A 21,729-nucleotide genomic window follows, 5' to 3' on the forward strand; every position below is an offset into this window, starting at 1 on the left:
TATAGGCATATACTTCAGGGTACGTGTTGAGAAATCTTTAGAAAATCCCATTAAAATGCAAGAAGATCCTGGGTGGATCCTCTGAAAATGTGTGTGCTGGATTTTTACCGTATACTCCAGGGATAAGTATCCCTAGGTTCTCCTGGATATCTCTAGATTTCTAAGAGTTCCCGATCTGGAAATATCCGAAATTTGCATATCTCAAATATGCATCTTGCATATCTTTGGATATGTTCTTTATCATTGAAAAATATGGAAAAACCAACCCTTTTTGTCCAGTGATTGGTCAAGAGTACAAATGACATGGCAGTATGGGGGGCGGAGAAAACTTCCTTTTCAGAAGTGGGGTAACTATGTACAAATAAAATTGTACTAAATGTAATAAAATTAATCAAGCTCTTTAGATGAATTACTGTTTTATTAAGAGGCTATAGTAGCTAAAAACACAATCTTAGTTTGGGAAAAATAAAAATAACACACTTCATCATTGCCAATTGATTAATGTGTAGTTGCAAAGTCTTTCCCAAAATTGCTGGGTTTAACCCAATATTCTGTAACATAACTTAACTAATGGCTGATTGCTTTGGTGTAGTTCTGAATGAGACCCTGAAAGTACTGTTGTGTGTTTTTGTGAGGCTGCAGAACAATGATATAACATTTTGGGAGGAAATACCATAGCAAAAACGAGAAGAGACTTGAGAGCACTGCCAGGGCATTAAAAGTGTGGATGTGCCTTCCTTGGTAGAGTATGTACCCTGTGGCAAAGATGATCCAGGTAAAGATCAGCAGCAGCAGGCAGAATGTTATTGCTTTGGCCTCATTGTAATTTTTTGGAAGGTCTTTCCCCATGTAAGAGAAAATAAAGCAAAGAGTGCACAGGGAAAGCGGTACAATGACAGAGACTATGGTAGCTGCAATGTTAATGTTGCAGCCAAGAATAATCCTGTCCTTGTAGGAGACTGCGTCACGGTGTGGAATGGGCGTACCAACACAGTAACTGCTAATTAGAAAAATCACCTGGATGACAAAAGCCCCAGTAATGACCAGCCACTGTCCGTGATATTTCATCCACCAGTTTTGAAGTTTGGGGATCTTTGCAGCTATTTTGAAAATACAGACAATCTGAAAAGAGCGCACAACAAAACAAGCCAAACAAACCGTATAGAACAAGAGAAAGGGTAAGTATCGTAAAATACAGGACACTGTTGTTGGCTTTCCAAAGTAAAAGAACACACTAAGACTACACAGAATTAGACAGCTTAAAATTAGGAAGCACATCGGTCCTCCAGCTGATTTCACAACAGGTGTGGTGTAGTTGATAGTAAAGAGAAAAGTTACTGCTACAGTCAGGCCCACCAAGATGCAAGCCCCAGTTATGATCAGAATAGCTCCAGCGTCTGTGAATGGTACGTACTCCATCAGCCGCTGACTACATTTTGTACTTCCTGGCTCAGACCACTCTGTCTCCTTGCAGCTGACACAGTTGTAAGGATCCTCTGTTTTAGAAGATGAAAAAGAAAGATACATTTTTGTTAATCATATTCCCTGAAAGGGATGCAGGGCCTTGTTTTTTTTTGCTGCAGTGCTACATGAAAATATTTGAATAAAAACAGGGAGAGCATTATAAAGCATTATTTTTAGTTTTCATCGCTATTCATTCAGACAAAGCCATTAATATTAAACTGTTATCTAATGTTGCTCACAGTTCACTGCTGTTGCCAGCAACCAAATAGCAGCTTGCATCTAGGAAGCTGAAATAAGTAAGGTTAGGGTCTACGGTAAATAGTAAATGTTGCAAACAGCCTCCTTTGTTCCCAGCAAAATACAACCAATCATTTTTGTGACTGGAAAAATGTAATGGAAAATCATGTACCTGCAGTGTTGATGTAGGTTCCATTTGGACAAATTTCACACTTAAAGCAGCATTTGTGGACCCCAGTTTGGGTCTTTGCATATCCAGAAGGACATTCTTGGGAACACTGGGAAATGGGTACCTTCACACATACAGGAAAAGTAAAGATTACTGTAACACGAGATAAATGGCAATAATATCCAAGAAGGCAAACCATATAATAAATATATGGTACTTATAAGTATTATGTTATAAGTATCCATATGTTTCTTTTTTCTGATTATCTTTTCATCACTGTATCTTTCTCAAATAAGCTCAAATACTATTGCTGCTGCTACTACTACTACTACTTCTACTACTACTACTACTACTAATAATAATAATAATAATAATAAATATTATTCAGCATACAATAAATATTATTATTATTATTATTATTATTATTATTATTATTATTATTATTATTATTATTATTATTATTATTATTATTATCCAACTTACCTTTTGATTGGTGAACCACTTGATCTTGGAGCTGTTGATGAAAAAACTTACAGACGGGTAGAATTTATAAAAGCCAATCTCCTCCGCAATGCTTCTATGGTTCCAGAAAACTATGGAGTACGATCCGAACATGGGGTTCCCATCATCATTAAACCCAATGCTCACATTTAAGAGTGTAAAATTTGACTTCCTCAGCTCCTCCAAAACCTACAGTGGGTATTGAAAACAGGCTGTTAGACGTTTTTGATCCACAGTTATTAAATAGGTTGGTGAAATTCCCTTTAGATTTACTTGCAACATTTCAAATAATGAGATACATTATACTAAATGTGCTTTTTATGTGCATTGATGCAACAGCATACAGGAAAGTATTTTTTAAACTAAATGGTAAACAACCTGTAGTGCTTTATTGAGTCCTAAGGACCCTGAAGCACTTTACTTTACACTGAGTCATTCACACATACATTCACACACTGATGGTGGCGAGTTACATTTTAGCCACAGCTGCCCTGGTACAGACTGGCAGAAGCATGCCTGTCATACAATTGGTGCCTTTGGGCCCTCTGACCACCGGCATCATGATAAAGCGGGTGAAGTGTCTTGCCCAAGGAAGGACACAACTACTGGGATGGTTAGAGTGGGGGCTTGAGCCAACAACTCACTGGTTACAGAACAAACTCCTAGCTCCTGCACCACCAAATTATAACCAAATAAAGATACCATTATTGGGAATTACTAAAAAATATTTATTATTTGCCTGCTTACTCACCTTGTACGGGTGCACTTTAATATCATGGTTGCATTTGATAGCTTCACACTGCAAGACGTTGTGTAAGGCATGAGCAATGGCATACACAGCCGAATAAACGGCAAATGAAAAGGATGGGTCCATTGAAATAATGTCCTCTGGGATTATATTGCTGCAGTTGCAGTCCTGATTACAAAACCCATGTTCTTTTGGCCTCTGGCCTTGGGTAGAATAGATGAAATTGTCAAAACCAGGAATTGGTAATACTGACTGAGCCACCCCAAGGACAGTTCCAATGTTTTTGATCCCTTCCAACGCTAGGAGCCTTTTGTTTAAAGACCAGGTGTCCCCTGTTATCCACACCTTTTTAGTGACATTCAGTCGAATTGCTGACTCAATGAGAGCTTCACCATGCAAATCTGTGGAGAAAACTATGATGGTGTTTAATTTCTGTTCCTCTAAAATCTTGAATGTTTGAGAGTACTCTGTATCATCATTGAGGCCTTTGCTATAGGCAAGGCAGATCTCAGTATCCTTAATTGCTTTTATGAAAAGTTCCAGTCCATCAACACCAAAATCATTGTCACTGTAAAGGAAAGCAACCCATCGCCAGCTGAAGTGCACTATAATGTTGGCCATGACATCTATGATTTCTTTGTTGGAATGCACTGTTCGGAGAAAAGATGGAAATTTGCTTTTCTGGGAGAGGGCAGAGCTGGCAGCTCCATAGCTAACCTGTAGAGAGAATGATTATTCAGACAATTTCTGTGATAATAACTGAACTATGAATTAAAAGTTTTATCATGAAATAAAACTTAACTGTTAATTGACATTGAAAAGGTAATTTGTGCTCTGTGTCATAAATTACAAAGTATATATATAAAGACTATACAGGAAAATAGTAAAGTGAGCTCACCATTGGTATTAGTTTTGACATAAATAGAGGGGCTACAGCCAGGGTGTTGGTGCTGGTGAAAGCGCCAACCACAGCAATCGCTTTGGGTTCAATTGAGAAATTCTTGGTTTGTGGTTCATCCCATGGCTGGACCACGCCATTTTCTGACATGAGATTAAACATTTCTGGGAAATTTTGTGTGTCTGAGCATTGATCAAATATGTCATAGCCAAGAGAAACATTTGGGAGCAGGTTGGTAGAATTATTGATTTGCTCCACAGAGAATCTCATCAACTGAACCTTCCGGTAATTTGACAGAGAGAAAGCTTGGCTGCAAACAGAGAAAACAGAGTTGAGGAAAAGATTTCTGGTTCCCTGTATGCATGTAAATAAGAGTTGTCAATCTATCAAAAATTCTGGTTCCCTGTATGCATGTAAATATTCCATAAAGAGTTATCAATCTTCTGCGCAATGAAAGTCCTACAAAGCTACAGTGATATGACTGGTGTGAGTTGAGGACAGGCTCTTTAAAAATATGACGCATAATCTTTTGTGAAACTTACCTGGAGCAGTCGATGGCTTCGGGTCTTCTGAGATAAACTGAACTATTAACATGATGAATATCAAACAGTCCTCCGATTAAATAATCACCATCCAGATGAAACTCCGAGGCCGTGACAGCACACAGATTCAGCGAGAGCCAAAGAATTATGAGAAAACCCACTGAAGAGTGAAAATGTTTCATTCTTGTGCAGTTATTCAAGATCTTAATAAAAAATCTTAGCGCTACCTTCTCTCTTTTTACAAGGAATACATCTCTTGAAATGACAACCCCTTAATGTCGCATGTCCGTGCATTTTTTGATGCATGGTTCTGCATGTCAAATATACATCTCTTTAAATGATTGGTGGACAGTTAACAAATGAGCATGCAAAAAAGAAAAAAAAAATCCGAGCAGTTCAGGACTCGCTGATGTTTTCACAAGCAAGTGGGAAGTCACTGTATAATCTTTAAACTTTTTTTAAAAAAAAGAAAAAATCCCTCTCAAGTCAGTGGCTACTTGGCATCTTTTAAATAGCTTTAAATTAGAAATACCTCAGCTGCACAGTGAAACCACTTTGACTAGCCAAGATTTGTCTTTTAATACACAAGTGGCACACATGGCTATTTGGCATGTATGTTTTTGCAGTGTCAAATTGTAATTGTCAGAAATAATGCTTAGAAATGTGGCTTTGATGTCAATTTGGCAAACCAATTTGAAGATGTTTAAAACTCTTACATACGAACAAACATACTAGTCAAACAGCCAACGTTTGAACAGTGTCATGTGTTTAGATCCAGGATGAGAGTTGTGTCAGTATAGGAATCAAATGTGAATGACAAGAAAAAAAATATGCAGATTTAAGCCCATAAGTGGTCAGAGGCAAATTAACTCTAATGATTTGACTAGTTTATCCAGGTGTCTTCAGTTTATGGTAAAATGCTACATCCTCTAACAAATGAGCTCTGCTTGACTTCATCTTTGGTCACACAGATCATTTGCAAAGACCTCTGTGGTAGGTGGTAGATCACGAAAAATAGAAGCAGGAGTCTGTTAAAGTTTGATTTTATGTTGTCCACATTGCAAAAGATGTAAAGAGATGGACTTAAGAATCAAGAATATGTCATTTGTCACTGTGGCAAAATTTGTCTTTGGCCACTCTGGTTTACATTACACATAATGTGGCAAGAGGATGATGTTGAAGTGTTAATAAAAAAGCTGGAGTTAAAGCTAAAGGAGGAAAATAGAGGGTGAATGAATATATATATATAGATAGATAGATAGATAGATAGATAGATAGATAGATAGATAGATAGATAGATAGATAGATAGATAGATAGATAGATAGATAGATAGATAGATAGTCCTATATCAGTATTTTTAATGATAAAAAATTAAACCTTTGCACTTTAGTTGCAAGATGAGTACACAATGATATTACGGATGAAATTAAAACGATTTTATCTGTCTTTGTTTGACCTGCTGGTTAGGTCAGTCTGTGTATAATCCAGGTTCAGTTGGTTAGCAGTGAGTTGATAATGCTTTTCTCATATATCTTACAATAACAGTTTGCAAACAGAATTAATCACACGTATTTCAGCTTTTCCCTTTTATATGTGAAAAATTATATTATTAGATCTTATATTACAAGAGGAACATACATTTTTATATTTGTTAGGGACTGTGCATATCAGCAAGACAGATGACAGAGACTAGCAAAGTTTTTTTCCAATTAATTTTCAACAAAAAAAAGCAGAACAAATAAACAACTCATCAAAAGATGGAACAGGAACAGGACCTGACATTATACCCAGGGAATAAAATGTGAAATGATAGAGATCAAAGCTCAATTTCATTTCTTGGAAACTTTACTTACAGAAGCTGATTCCCAAATAAGGTTTAAATACTGACACCTTACAATTCCCCCTGGATGCTCCAAGGTACAGAATCTGTGAATATAATTGGATCTACAAGATCACCAAGTACTGAAGAGAGCATGGACCCCGTAAGTGGTATCAGTTCCTTCATCCTCCAAGAACTGCCTAGACACTCGTGCCACATGAGGCCAGGCATTGTGATGAACCAGGAGGAACCCAGGACCCACTGCACCAGGAAAGGGTTTAACAATGGGTCTAAGGATGGCACAAGGAAGAATGGATCATGGTGACATCGTCTATCCTATACAGGACTGCCACCAAAATGATCAGGCTGGCAGCGGTACCAAACCTGCTAATTCTGTGACGTTTTGGAAAATACCAGTAAATCTCCACGGTGCCAGACAGTGAGCACAGGGCCTATTAGAAGCACTCAGGCCACCCTCATTTAGTCTGCTTCTAATAATTTTGACAGAGACATTCATAGCAGCAGAGGTCATTTTGCAGGGCAGCTCAGCGTGATCAAAGACCAACCATTACTAATTAAATAAAATGATCTAACAGCAACTTTAAGAGTCTCATATTAGAACATTTACTCACGTCAGTCAACTCTGCGGTCACATATGAGCCTCAGCAGGTTTAACATCCGCTTCAGTGAACACCAATATTCATACTGTGTTTCCAGTAACATTCCTGTCTTTTCCCTCTTGGAATCATATTTTTTTTACGTTATTTTTTTACTGGATCTTGAAACATTATTAATTGTTTCCTATACATGCCATTACAATTGCTCGAAGTGTAAAATGAGTTATCCTCTATCTATTGCAGTTGCCTCTATAGGCTCAGTTATTCAGTTCATGAGAGAGTCAATCGGGCAGAATCCTCTGGTCATGCGTGTGGGTATGACGCGCTGCGCACTCTCGTTCACCTGGCTACTTTGTTGAGTTACCGCCGTAATCAATGCATTAGCGAGATAACATAAGCTAACTTTAATATTTATAGCTTTCTTACCTCAAAAGACATTTTGTCTCTAAACAAAAGATTTGTGCAGTCAGAGCAGCAGATGTTTTTCCTTATCTCCAATGCATGTGCACAACACTGGTGTCATTTCAACTTCTCACCAGAGGGGGCAAACTTCTGGACCTTACACTATGCTCCTTTAATCATTTGAAAGGTATTGTTTAACCAGTGTAGCTTTTGTTTTTAAAATTGAATAAGAACATCATAGATAATGTTTGAAATGCCTTTTTAGAACAACAAACAGAACAATCCCTAATTTTTCTTGATTAAGGAATTTGACCTTATTCTGAAAGAATTAAATTAGCAGTTGTACTAAACATATTCTTTCCTTAATTGTAAAGATTATAAATAAGCTTTTAAGCTCTTTTTTTTTTGTTTGATGTGCACAATGTAGTCCAAAGCACTGGTAGTATGTAGGCTTCTGTCAGCAGAACATGAAAAACCACACAGGACACAGTAGAGAAACCTATTATGCATTTTATTGGATCTGTTTACAGAGCTAAAACATTGGAAAAAAGGCAGACCAGGTGCATAGGTTACCAGTACATACACTTTATTATATAATCTTTTAAGATTTTCTTTTTAAAATCAGGTTGAATCGATTTTAATTAAAAAAAATATTATGAGTAGAGAAGAAGAAAGTAGAAATATCTATAGGATAAAAAACAACTGGATACTCATATAGTTGTCTTAAAACACACTAATACATATGTCTGAAGGTATGTATTAAAAGATGTAAAGCAAAGTCAGGGTCAGCAAGCAAGAAAAACTTATTAGCGAGAGCATTTCTTGATTTGCAGCAAATGCCTTTGATGACTCCTTCCAATGTGTCTCATTGACTTGTCTCACAATGTTCTAGAGGGAGTTTGATATAAACAAATATCCACAAAGAACAGTTAGGACTGAGTTGTTCACAAGTTTAAATTGCTTGCAAAAGATAGATTACAAGAATCTTAAGATATTATGTAAAGCAGAACATATCTGGAGGGAACTACTGGTTGACGGTTTTTGTATAGTTCTGAATGAGACCCTGGAAGTGCTGTTGAGTGTTCTTCTGAGGCTGAAAAATAATGATGTAACATTTTGGGAAAAAATACCATAACAGAAAAGAGTAGAGACTAGAAAGCACTGCCAGAGCAGTGAATGTGTGAATATGCTTTCCATGGTAAAGTATGGTTGTGGTGATGAGCACAATCCAAGTAAGGATCAGAAGCAGCAGGCAGAAGGTTATGGCTTTGGCCTCATTGTAATTCTTAGGGAGATCTTTTCCCATGTAGGAGAAAATAAAGCAGAGGGAGCACAGTAAGGCAAGTAAAGTCACAGAACCAGAGATTGCTTTAAGGTTAATATCACAACCAAGTATGGTTATTTCTGTGTAGGAAAATATATCACTATAAGGCCTTGGGGGGGCAACAGAATAACCAGCAACAAGTAAAATAGCCTGAGTGACAAATGCCACACTGATGACCAACCACTGTCCGTGATATTTCATCCACCAACTGAGGAGTTTGGGGAATTTGGCAGCTATTTTGAAGATGCAAATAATCTGAAAAGAGCGTACAACAAAACATGCCAGACAAACAGTGAAGAACAATAGAAATGGTAAAAACCTTAAGACACATGAAGCAATTGTAGGTTTGTCAAAGTAAAAGAACACACTAAGACTACACACACTGAGGCAGCCTAAAATCAGGAAGCACATCGGCCCACCGGCAGACCTGACAACAGGAGTGTTGTAGTTGACGGCGAAGAGAACAGACATGGCTAGTGTGAGGCCCACTAAAGCGCAGGCTCCAAACATGATCACTATGGCGCCACTGTCGGAGAATGGTATGTACTCCACCAGGCGCAGGTTGCACTGTGTACTTCCTTGATCTGACCACTCTGTCTCCTTGCAACTGATGCAGTTGTAGGGGTCCTCTGGTTTACACAGCATAAAAGACATAGTCAAGAAAGTTGGGGTTAACTTCAATTAGGCACATGTTTAATTATAATTAGCATCTTTTTTCAATTAAGTTCTAAAATACTTCCAAAGAGGAATCAGATGTTGTAACTTGTGTTGGTGAAGACCCAACACATGGGACGCAACAGCATCCGCAGAGTTTCAAATTGTGCTGTTGGATCTTGCTTCTCAGAAATTTTATTGGTTATGAAATTGGAGGGCTTTTAATATTTTTCAAAGCACTCCATGACCAACAGTGATGAAGAGTGAGAAGATTTTGCTGGAATTGACTGAAACTTTGGTTTGATGTCTACTCTTCAAAGAAAAAATACAACTGAGCTCATCCTATATTACAGAGAGTTTGTTTAACAATTACACAATAATAGCAATACTTATTTGCAAGCTATGCTACACATATGCTGAACTATTGCCTCAAGCATCCAAATAGCTCTCATAATCCTGGTGATCTAACTTTGTTTTCAGTGTGGGAGTGCTACCTGTATTGAGGACTGCTGCTGGAGGAGTGGCTGGGTTGCTGGCAGCTGGCTCACCTGATCCTGATCTGCTCATTAGCGGCTGGAATAATTCAGGAGCAGGTCTACCACTTCTCACTAGATGATGGTCGACTGTTCTGGGTTACAGAACTCCTGCCAGTTCACTTCTGCCTACTACGTGTTCAAGAAGCTGCCTCACCTCCAACATCTAAGGACTCAAGCACTGACTAAGTTTGGGTTCTCCTGCTCCAGCACTCCACCTGCCGACCCGCTCTCAACCTTCCGCTCCCACCAGCCACCAGTGTCCTCCCTGAGACACACTCGGCCCCGCTCAGCCGAAGACAAACACGGCTCCCTTCTCCCCACGAAACCTCCCCTCCCCAGACTTGGTTTTTTTTCCGGCTCAGAGTAAGAGCTTTGTTCTTTCCCTGCTTCATATTCACATCCAAGAATCGGCTGACTTTCTCTCATCCACGGACGCTGCCGAACCCAAACAGCATCCAGCAGATAGCTGTGTGTTTCTTTCTTCTGAGTCTCTTAAAATAAACCTTGCTAACCCTCCCTTTTGTTTTGTTTTCACATGTGGGCCAAAAAGATGCCTGTAGCCTTGACAGTAAAGAGTCAATTGTTTATGTAACTATTTCAGGTGTAAACGTTTGTCAACCTGAACACATAAAGCCTCTACGTATGATACATCTATAACAATATGGATAAAATGGAAGAAATGTGAAAGTTATCTTTTGTTGGAGCAAGATAGGCAAACTGCTTCCATGCCAATTTTCATTACAATAGGACCTTTTACCTGTAGTGTTGATATAAGTCCCATTTGGACAGACTGTACAGTTGAAGCAGCATTTATGGATTCCCTCTTGGGTTTTTGAATACCCTTCAGGGCATTCTTTGGAACAAAAAGACACTGGTTCCTGTGTGAGTTAAAAATAAAGACATAAAAGGGAAAGATGGGTCAAGTTTTAAATGCAACAATTCATACATTACCTTTTCTTTCTTCGCTTTGTAATTGGTTTAAAAAAACACTTAACAGTGATGACTACTATTTATTTTTTACGTATATATATATATATATATATATATATATATATATATATATATATATATATATATATATATATATATACATATACATGATTACAGACATTGACTCTTTACATATTTATACACTCAAGCTGGAAAATCAAACTTAATACTGAATATAGTGCTTCAATCTTTAAGTTGAAAAGCCAACATTACCTCCCCATTTGAATGCCACTGAATTTTAGTGCTGTTGATGAAGAACTGGAGAAAAGGGTAAAAGTTGTAAAACCCAATCTCCTCTGCATCCCCACTGTAATTCCAGAAAACTATTGAATAAGACCCAAACATCGGGTCTCCGTTCTCATCAAACTGAATGCTCTGATTTAAAAGTAGAAAGTTGGATTTCTTCAGTGCTGTTAGAACCTGTATTTGACAAGCAAAGTTTGGATTATTTATAAAATACAGCTGCTACTTTACTTTAGTATTAGAGGTGTGGAATAAACAAGGTGAATTCAAAGCAGGAAAAAAAAGTTTAAATATAGACTTTGTTCTTTAAATGAGGCCTTCATAATTGTCACAATGACTCTTTTATAGTCTATGTATCCAAAACGTTCTTTTTCTGGAGGCATAGAGGTGGATCTATTTACTAATAATGGGTTTTCTAAATGATGTTAGTTGCACTAGATCTTATTTAGGGATGTCAGAGTGAAGAGGACTGAACACAAAGGCAGGCAACAAATTTCTAATTTGAATTAATAAAATGCCTTGAAACCCAAAAGTTTCAAAACAGAACACTACAATGTTTATGATTTACCATGAAAAATCCCTATAATAAACACAGAACAGGGGTGTCCAACCTTTGAACACCTTTGACATAGTGGCTTCTTGTTTTAATAGTTCAAGAAGTTTAAAAGTTCAAGAAGGCTGACTCCAAATAAATTACTTTATTATTTTCTGTCAATTTAACTACCCTTGAGACTAACATCCTTGCTCTGATACAAAGTGTATGTATTTAGAATGAAAGCATTTATCCAGACAAATAAATATCAGTGAGTTTTCACTTTCAAAGCACTTCCAAAAACATAAAAAGGTAATTCAGATAGTAAAAAATAATGAGTTTTATATCTCAAACTGTATACTTACCATGTGTGGTTGTGCTGATACAGCTTTATTACACCTGCCAGTCCCACATTGCAAGACAGTGTGCAAAGCATGTGCAACAGCATAGACAGCAGAGTAAACAGGAAAATTGAAAGACGGGTCTGCGTTAATGATATCTTCAGCAGTCACATTCGGGCACTTGCAAATCTGATTACAAAATGGTTCCTCATCTGTATTATCATGCTGAGACTGAGCTTCAGAGGAATAGATAAAATCGTTGAAGCCTGGTATTGCCATTTTTGGCTCAGCAACACCCAGTACAGTTCCAATATTTCTGATTCCATTTTCCTTGGGGAGCTCCTTGTGTAAGGACCAAGCATCCCCGGCTATCCAAACTTTGTTTGTCACATTTTGTTCTATAGCTGCTTTAATCAGAGCTTCAGCTGTCCATTCAGGAGCAAAAACGATGATGGTATTCACTCTTTGTGCCTCAAGCTGGTCGAACACTTGAGAATAATCTGTGTTTTCAGTAAGGCCTTTGGTGTACGCCAAGCAGATCTCCGTATTCTTTATCTTGTTCATGAACAAGTCCAAGCCATCTTTTCCATAATCACCATCGCTATAAAGGAATGAGACCCATCGCCAGTCAAAGTTCTGCAGGATGTTATAAACCACTTCAATGACATCTTTGTTGGGATGGACTGTTCGTAAGAAAGATGGAAAATTCTGTTTTCTTGAAAGGATGGAACTAGCAGCTCCGTAACTGACCTGTTGTATAAAAAAACATCACAACGTTTAGAACTAATTTCCTCCAAAATGTACATTTCATCATGCAGTTCCTTGGTCTTAGTTAAAGTCAGGAGTGTGCAGATTTACCATAGGAATAAGATTCGTCATGAAGAGCGGGGCCACGGTCAGAGTCTCCGTGCTTGTATAAGTGCCAACCACCGTGATCACTTTAGAAATGTTCTTGCTCAACTCGTCCCATGGGTATATGAAATTATTATCAGAGATGAGATTGAAAACGCCATTAAAGTTCTGTGTGTCTGAGCAGTGGTCAAATATCTGATAGCCGAGAGTTACATTTGGCAGCAGGTTGGTGGAGTTATTGATTTCATCAACAGAAAATCTCATCACCTGAAATCGCCGATAACTTGACAGAATAAATCGTTCACTGTCAACAGGAGAAACATTAACATTAAGTTAGATACCACCAATTTTTGTCCTCGACAGGTTATATTACATAGAGGCGATCACAACTTCATTTAAAATCAAGCTCATAAAACCTACCTTGAGCAGGTGATGGCTTCTGGCTTGTAATGACGATATGCTCCACTGACATGATGAATATCAAAAAGACCCCCAATCAAATAATCCCCATCCAATTTGAACTCTGAAGCAGAGATAACTTTAATTAGGGGAAGCAGAAGACATCCCAGTAGACACAGATAAGCAAGAAACTGTTTCTCTCTCATAATTACAAAATGACTCAGCAGGAAAACATAAGCAACTTTTTTGAGAGTCAATGCTGGTGACGGCGCTACAATTATCGTGCACTTGAACTCGAGATGAATGAGGTGTCATACATGCAGGGCTGATGGTTAAAGGAGAATTTACATGTCAGCATGCAAACATTTTCTAATCCCCTTCTGCCTTGCTCTCATGATGTAAACAACCAGCAAGCGGCACCAAGTCCACTGCCTTTATTATTAATCGAACCCAAATGCAGTTCTACTTTGTGATAAAATGAAACAAATTTCCTAATTTGTGTTTTAATATAGTCGTGTACGTTATGAGGATCTGCATAAAATTTTACTTAGCCAGGAGAAAATTAAAGATGTAAAAGATTAGCTCATTATTACAGTACCAACACTCTTCTTATAACTGTGGCGTAAATTAGGTGATGGTGTGGGAGTAATGGTAATGTGCAAAAATATCATTGGTTAGTTTGTTGATATTTGTTATATATTTCTGCAGCAAGAAAAATTTGTATTAAGTATATCAAAACTTTTCTCAGTAAGTAAACTTTACACAAAAAATACCAAGTGTTGTGTTTGGAAAAACTCTATGCAAGCAAAACAGCCCCATACCTCCTCCACATGCTGGTCACTAAGTTGCTCATACTGCTGTGGGATAGCAACCCCTTCTTCAACAAGCTTTTGATGCAAGTCATTTGGACCTGGTATGGTTGGGTTGGCACAAACAGTAGCTCCAAGCGGATCCCCCAAGTGTTCAATGGTGTTGAGGTCAGGAAGAACCAACAGTTTAATGCTGTCCATTCATAACCCCCCCCCCCCCCCCCCCCCCCCCACACACACACACACACACACCACATTCAGAACCCTCAATGTTTATATGCAGTTTAACATTTGAAGGCAGGTAAAAGCACCAGCGGTGAGACCAACCTAACTGGCCCCCCATGGATGCCTCAACTGCACCCGACGCCAGGCCCTACATGTGTGTCATGAAAATGTTATAAATTAAAGTGCCTAAATTGTACATTAAAATTGGGGTCCAGGTTGCCACAAGACAGCAGGGATGGGAAACCCTCCCCACACCCCAGGGCTGTCCCCACTCCCCATGTCCTACATGTGTGGTAGTGTGATGGAGCCCGCAGAGGGAGGCGTTCTGGGATGGGGAGGGAAGGACTTGGCAGCAAAACGCTCTGCATTGAGCAGAAACTAACTGTTTAGTTATAAAGGATTTATGCTCACATATGCTGCTAATAAGCTTGCAATCAAATTAACAATCAACAACAGAATAAGCTGTTTGGCATTGGCAGTTCATAGATCAGATAAAATATGTTTATTTCCGGTTCTGGAATAAAAACTGAAATTTGTCTCTGACACATCATGATTAAGATAACACAATACTTACTCATTCAAAAATCCTGAATTACAAATGAACGAAGCCCCCTACAGGGGCACATTATTATCATCTGGTTGTGTCTTAATTAATGGTCTAGAAAGGGATTCTCATTACAAGATCTTGCACAGGAAGGATCTCATGATGAGTAAAAAAAAATAAGCATACTGATAAGTACCATTAGTTACAGATGTATTTACAGATGTGTTCAAGCATTTATGATTGTTTCAGTGAACTCAGCTGAAGCCCTAATCTCGAAGAAGAAATAACCCAATTACACCCGAAAACAAGGGTTAAATTCCTTGTGTTCCATGTTGATTTCTGATCGGGGAGTCATAATAAAATCATCCAGAGTTGTCCAAGAACCAAAGATTGCTCACAGAAGCCTTTGTAAAAACCTGGAATGAGCACATACAGTCATCTTAAAGAAAACAAATATTAATGCATGTAACCGCCATGGCTAGATAGACGGAAGGGTGAATGGTTTTACGATAGGGATGAGCTGTAGATGACGTAAACTTGCAGCTGCATGAGGTTACAAGCAAATTCACACAAATGATTGATTCATTCAAGCAGAACGTTTTGGTTCATGGTAAAAAGCTACATCCTCTTCAGTGGGCAATAAAGTGTCCCCACACATGATAAGGGACACACCCTGCACTCGGTTTTAACTTTTGGTTTGGCCAATGAACCGTGGCTTAATGACAGCACCTGTGTGCAAAGATGTGCCTGTCAGCATGCTGACAGAGAAGGGTTTGTACATCTAATATTGTCTCTGAAAACAACAATAAGCCTCAAATTCTTTTAAAAGTATATGGCCACGTAATATGCTTATAAAAAAAAAGACCAAAAAACGTATTATCATGATAAAATAAGGTTATAGCATTACTTAGTTTAGGTATAATTGAATTTTAGATAGGAAAAGAAGATTAGTTACAGGTCTGTAATTTACTAACTCATCTTGATCAAGAGATGGTTTCTCAAATAAAGGTTTAATAACAGCTACTTTAAAAGCTGTGGTGCATATCCATTCAATAATGATGGATTAATCATGTCTAAAATAGGGGCATCAATCAAAGGGAACACCTCTTTAAATAACTTGGTTGGAATTGGGTCTAACATACAAGTTGAAGGTTTAGATGAAGCTAAAATTTTAGATAGCTCAGAAAGCTCAACTGCGTCTAAACAGTTCAAACACCGATCAGGTTTTAAAGATTTCTTCAACGATGGCTCACTTACTGAGGACGAGGAAATCATGTTTGGGAGAATGTAAATTATTTTATTTTTAATAGAATCAATTTTATTTATGAAGAATCCCATAAAGTCATTACTGATGAGAGCTAAGGGAATGGATGGATATATCAAGGGGGCTATGCTGTCTAATGCAAAACGCAACGAGGAAGTGACACCATTAACAAAAGCATCAATTTGTGAATGGGAAGAAACAACATTATTGGCATCTGCTGGGCATTTCTGTGATAATGAGGATATTAAAATGGGGAGAGACTCTAAAGTTTGATAAAGCATTGTCTGACAAAGATCTACTATTATGAAACCTTGTTTTGGGGGTGGAGAACTCAGTTAAATTGAACTCAAAGGTTATAAAAAATTGTTAAATAGGACAGGTATCCTGTAGAGTTACTGCAATATTTCTGAGCTGTGTGAAAACGAAATTTCGTTCTGTATGCACTCTGTGTATACAAAATGACAATAAAGAAAGTCTAAGTCTAAGTCTAAGTCTAAGGTTTGTGAAAAAATACTTTGATTCTTCACAATCAATGCCATATGTCAGCACAAGGTCCAAAATAGGAAAGCAGGAATAAAAAGCAAGCCACTAGAGCTGTGAAAAATCTTCAAAAAAAAAAAGTAAAATACTAAAACCAATTTAATCTAGGATAGTTTTAAAGGCTACATTAATGTTATCACATTGAGTGTCAACGTGAGTGTTAAAATCCCCCACTATGATAACCTTGTCAGTGTTTAGCACCAATTCAGATAAGAAGCGAGAACTGATCTAAAAACTGAGATTAAGAGCCTGGTGGACGACACAAAACAACAAAGAGAAAAGGTTTTATTGTTCTGCAGTTTGGATGAGGGATACTGAGGGTTAAATGGTCAAAAGAATTTTTGTTATTAATTGGTCTGGGACTAATTAATAAATCAGACTGAAAGATGGTTGCTACTCCTCATTGTCCCGTAGTTGCTTTAAATACCACTAGACTGGAATAATGTAACTCCTGTAATGGGATTAGTCAGGCCTTTTTCTATTTTCTTTAGTTTATCCAAAATGCTGCTGCACACTTGCTAAATGTGAAGGAAGGACATGAGCACATCACCCCTATTTTACCTTTCCTACATAGGCTCTCAGTTTCTTTCAGAATTACTTGTAAGATTTTACTTTTGGTTCCTTAATCATTTAACGATTTGGCACCATCTTACTTTGCCAACTGCCTGTACAATTTCGGTCATCGCAGCAGCAAACAGGTTTAAATCGGAGGCAACCGGACTTTCGCTCAGCTTTTCTGAAAACCTTTTGACACCCATCCAGGAGTCTGTCAATTCTAGCGGCTCGCAATGAGTAGCTCGTCGTTGGAGCGCTTTTGTCTTAAACAACATGGAGGCCCATCTACCTAGGTGCATTGCAAGTCAGATGCATATCAATGATCTGTGTCACTGTCCTGGGTCATTTGACACTATTGCTATGTGTGAGTGGAGGACTTGGTCACCTGAATCCTGATGAGACTACTGATGTAATCTCTTTGAAATGTGTCCGAGCTGTAAACACTGGGGAGTTGGAAGTAAAACCCTCCCCCTCTCTTTAATGTTGGCTTTTCTCTTTTGACCAAGATGGCTTCTTTCAGCCCTCTTTCAATGACTCCATACAATTGGTTTCTTTAGATAGATAACTTTATTTATTTATTTTACAAGCGGGCATAATCTATTCCACTTGCATTGTTTTTAATGTACTGGTGAACTGGTAATCTGGAAATCTTACGTGTTTGGATTAAATTGGAATTAACTGAATTGATTGGAAGTTAATCTGGATGAAATTGGATTTTATATGATTTACTATTAATTGGAGCTGTTTGTTTTGTAAAGTGCTATGAGATGACATTTGTTGAAAACTGGAACTATAGCAATATATTGAATTAAAGTGAATTAAGTTAATTGAATTAATTTGGTCTGAACAGAATTGAGGGACTGAACCATGTTGGAGTTGGTGGCACAGCTGTGTTGCAGGAAGGTCCTGGGATCAAATGCAGCTTGCATGTTTACCCCTTGCAGCATGATTTTTCTTCAGGGTGCTCTGGCTTCCTCCTATCCATCCATCCATCCATTTTCTTACTCGCTTTATCCCTCATGGGGTCGCAAGGGGTGCCGGTGCCTATCTCCAGCATTTCAATGGGCGAGAGGCAGGGTACACCCTGGACAGGTCACCAGTCTGTTGCAGGGCTCCAGCTCCCTCCCATTTTTCAAAACATTAGGTTAAAACTGTTAGGTTATGGTCACTGCATCCATCCTATATATTTTTGTGTAAAATTATTTTAATAAATGTACAACTACAAGACAATAAAAAAAAAAAAAAAAACTTTAAAAAAGCACTTTCTTAAACATATGGTTTATTAATTTTCTTCTGTCTATTGAATTAAAATATATCCTTATACAGATTAATAAACTGATGGTAGCAATAAGGACAAAGTAACAAAACATACACAATATGTACATCAGGAAAACTCAAAATAATGTACAAAACTGGGTGGGGAAAAATGTGACTAATTCCCCAATAAAGTTTATCCCAAATGAGTTATTTTAAAATTCACAGTAAAATTCACAATAATAATAATTATTATTTTTAAATGCCTGCATTATAACTCAGTATATGTGAACCTGAAATTACATAAATAAAACCACACATCTTTATACATGCATGCACGGACACAGTAAACAGACTTACACAGGCTTCCCACACCATGGTAACATCAAATTCAGGATCTTTTCAAGGATGCTCGAGGACCAATTCCCTCAAATTAAGGACCATACGCAACGGCATTTACCTGCTGCTACTAGTGAATATATTTTCAATAAACAATTTTTATACAATGCAATAAAAAAACAGAATGGCATACAAGTTGTTTGGAACAGAATCAAATCAATGAAAGAAAGTAAATTGAATGTATAGCCTCCTTTTACATCAACAATACTCATAACTTAAATTCATATCTACAATACATGGAAATGTCGGTAAGATGAGGTTTTGTTGAAGCCTTGGAGCTCTTCAGCAAATTTGTTGTAAAAAGCCTAATTTAAGCCTCAAACCCTCACTACGGCCATTTAGTGGTGAATAAATATTCACCAGGAAAAACCTGTCAAGTCAAAAGGTCTTAACTCTATGAAATGATGACCTTGAAACGAGTAATCCAAACACACTGGCACACTGTTAATTGTCTCGATGACTCTGACTCAGCGTGACTGGCAATCCACCAACCCACTGCTGTTACACACACATTAACTATGTTAACTATTTACAGGAAATACAAGAATGCAGTGCCGAACAAATAAAAATCAGTGACGCTGAGTAAGACTCAGCGTCACTGAGGCTTACTAGAACAAAACGCGCTGCCTTGGAAATTCTACCAGTTGCTCCTCCATAGTTTGACTCCATGTCACACGTACTGCAGCCATGCTTCTCTGCGCTCCTATGTTTTCGTTTGAGAAGACGAAGAAGAATCTAATTGTTTGCGGTACGCAGTGCGCGAGGTCAGGGGAAATCGGCTCGTAGACGGTCGTAACTCCGCTTCAACAGCGGGACACACTCACGATCGCTCACGAGGGCCGACTGAATTTCAAACATGTTTGATTTTCAACCGACCGACCGATTCCTGATCGGAAGGTGGTCGTGACAGGCGAATCGCCCCTCGTTACCCGCTGTATATTACACGCACGATCAAGCTAAAACTCGACCCGATCCAAAAAAATTCTCGCACGACTGAAGAATCGGCCCAAAAAGGGCAAAAACTCATACAGTGTATGCCCGGCTTTGAAGGGGACCTTTAGCTGATGGTAGTTGAAAGAAATTAATTTTTGAGAGAAGACAAATGGAAACAAATGACTCACTGTGGTGACCCCTGAAAGGGAAAAGCCATTCAAAGAAGAATAGAAGCTCTATTGTATTCTGCATCACCCAAAAAACAGCGTGAAATAATTTTTTCTGTTAAGGCAAGTTTATTTATATAGCACTTTTCAGTAACAAGACAATTCAAAGTGCTGGGGGCCTGAACCAGCTCAAAGCATACATAATCTGAGAGCTAAAAGCTAGACGTCTCTGTGTAATTCTGAATAAGACTCAGGAAGTACTGCTGAGTGTTTTTCTCTGGTTGAAAAAGAATAATGTAACATTTTGGCAGAAAATACCAGAAAAGAAACGAGTAGAGACTGCAAAGTACAGCTAGAGCACTGAGAGCTGAGGTGTAATATGCATGGTAAAGCAAGTGTGTAGTGGCGTATATGATCCAGATAATGACCAGCTGCAGGAGGCAGAATGTTATCGATTTGGCCTCATTGTAATTCTTTGGCAGATCTTTTCCCATGTAGGAGAAAATAAAGCAAAGAAAACACAAGACTGAAAATAGGATCAGAAACCCAGACATGGCTTGAACATTTTGATCACAAATAAGTGTGACTGTTTGTGACTCTGAAAGTGTAATATTGCCAGGCTTTGGGGGTGCAGAGGAATATCCATGGACGAGTAAGCTTGCTTGAATGACAAATATTACTATGATGACCAACCATTGCCCGTGGTATTTCATCCACCAGTTGAGGAGGATGGGGTACTTGGAAGCTATTTTAAAAACATAAACAATTTGAAATGAGCGTACTAAAAAGCATGCAATGGAAATAGTAAAGAAAAGCAAAAATGGGAAATACCTCAAGACACAAGAAGCAGGTGTGGGCTTACCAAAGTTAAAGAACACACTAATACTCGACAGACTTAGGCATGCTAAAATTAGGAAGCACATCGGCCCTCCAGCAGATTTTGCAACAGGTGACTTGTAATTGCGTACGAAGAGAACAGATACAGCTACGGTGAGGCACACAAAGATCAAAGTTCCGACGATGATCACCACAGCTCCACCGTGTGAGAAAGTTGTGTACTCCTCCCGCCGCAGATTGCATGAAGTACTTCCTGCTTCAGACCACTCTGTGTCCTTACAGTCGATGCAGTCGTAAGGATTCGCTGTTGTACAGAACATATGGACAAAGCTAAGGTAAAATGAAAACAGAGCAACTGTGTAGCCTTCCATGCTCTAATAAAATTGCTTAAAATGTTGGTCTTTGAAACACATATAAAATATCACTATATTTTACTCCAGATTTAGCAGCTTCTGTGTTAAACAGGCACAGGCATGTAAAATAAATCTTATTTATGCAAAAGAGAACTGGGTGGATCAGACCAATGCAAGCATCTCCACATTTATGTATTTTAAAATTATTTACCTGTACTATTAATATAAGTTCCTGTTTGACAAATAGTACAATTGAAGCAGCACTTGTGAGTTCCTTCTTGCTTTTTTGCAAACCCTTCTGAACACTCAGGGGAACAAAATGACACGGGCACCTGTGTAAGTCGGGGGTATAAAGCAGAAAAGCAAAAGCTAGTTAAATTTCCATAGGTGAGATGGGAGAAATTACACACATGCAAGATAATAAACTTAAAAATGTGTTTAAAAAAATATCACTGCAGATTATATCAATGGCTTCATCCACAGTTACAGGCACCCCTGGTAAATATGTTGAAAAAGCCTGATGGTAATTTAATATGTTGTTGTCTACTATCACACAGAAAACAAGAAACAAAAAAACTCT

The 21,729-nt window shown here is 38.1% G+C and overlaps 2 protein-coding genes across 2 annotated transcripts; both read right to left on the reverse strand.

Annotated features, from left to right (window-relative positions):
- Positions 1 to 567: 567 nt before the first annotated feature.
- On the reverse strand, positions 568 to 4,741 carry LOC105936372 (taste receptor type 1 member 1-like). The gene is made up of 6 exons (XM_012877168.3): positions 4,560 to 4,741; positions 4,018 to 4,327; positions 3,123 to 3,836; positions 2,354 to 2,560; positions 1,874 to 1,994; positions 568 to 1,496 (listed from the first exon to the last, which is right to left on the reverse strand). Exons 1-6 carry the CDS (start codon positions 4,739 to 4,741, stop codon positions 568 to 570), a joined length of 2,463 nt encoding a protein of 820 aa, XP_012732622.2.
- A 3,633-nt stretch (positions 4,742 to 8,374) lies between these two features.
- On the reverse strand, positions 8,375 to 13,475 carry LOC105936379 (taste receptor type 1 member 1-like). The gene is made up of 6 exons (XM_012877174.3): positions 13,291 to 13,475; positions 12,877 to 13,174; positions 12,043 to 12,768; positions 11,116 to 11,322; positions 10,670 to 10,790; positions 8,375 to 9,351 (listed from the first exon to the last, which is right to left on the reverse strand). The coding sequence occupies exons 1-6, from the start codon at positions 13,473 to 13,475 to the stop codon at positions 8,423 to 8,425; spliced, it is 2,466 nt and encodes an 821-aa protein (XP_012732628.2). The 3' UTR covers positions 8,375 to 8,422.
- Between the last annotated feature and the right edge of the window lie 8,254 nt (positions 13,476 to 21,729).

Source organism: Fundulus heteroclitus, unplaced genomic scaffold (genome assembly GCF_011125445.2).
Source record: "Fundulus heteroclitus isolate FHET01 unplaced genomic scaffold, MU-UCD_Fhet_4.1 scaffold_280, whole genome shotgun sequence".
NCBI classification, from domain to species: Eukaryota; Metazoa; Chordata; class Actinopteri; order Cyprinodontiformes; family Fundulidae; genus Fundulus; species Fundulus heteroclitus.

Coding starts and splice junctions, on each gene's coding strand:
- LOC105936372 (XM_012877168.3), bottom strand. CDS start 4,741: ATGAAACATTTTCACTCTTCAGTGGGTTTTCTCATAATTCTTTGGCTC. Junction 4,328..4,559: donor GAAGCCATCGACTGCTCCAG/GTAAGTTTCACA, acceptor CTCTGTTTGCAG/CCAAGCTTTCTCTCTGTCAA. Junction 1,995..2,353: donor AGTGGTTCACCAATCAAAAG/GTAAGTTGGATA, acceptor GTATGTGTGAAG/GTACCCATTTCCCAGTGTTC.
- LOC105936379 (XM_012877174.3), bottom strand. CDS start 13,475: ATGAGAGAGAAACAGTTTCTTGCTTATCTGTGTCTACTGGGATGTCTT. Junction 10,791..11,115: donor AGTGGCATTCAAATGGGGAG/GTAATGTTGGCT, acceptor TAACTCACACAG/GAACCAGTGTCTTTTTGTTC. Junction 9,352..10,669: donor GACTTATATCAACACTACAG/GTAAAAGGTCCT, acceptor TGTGTAAACCAG/AGGACCCCTACAACTGCATC.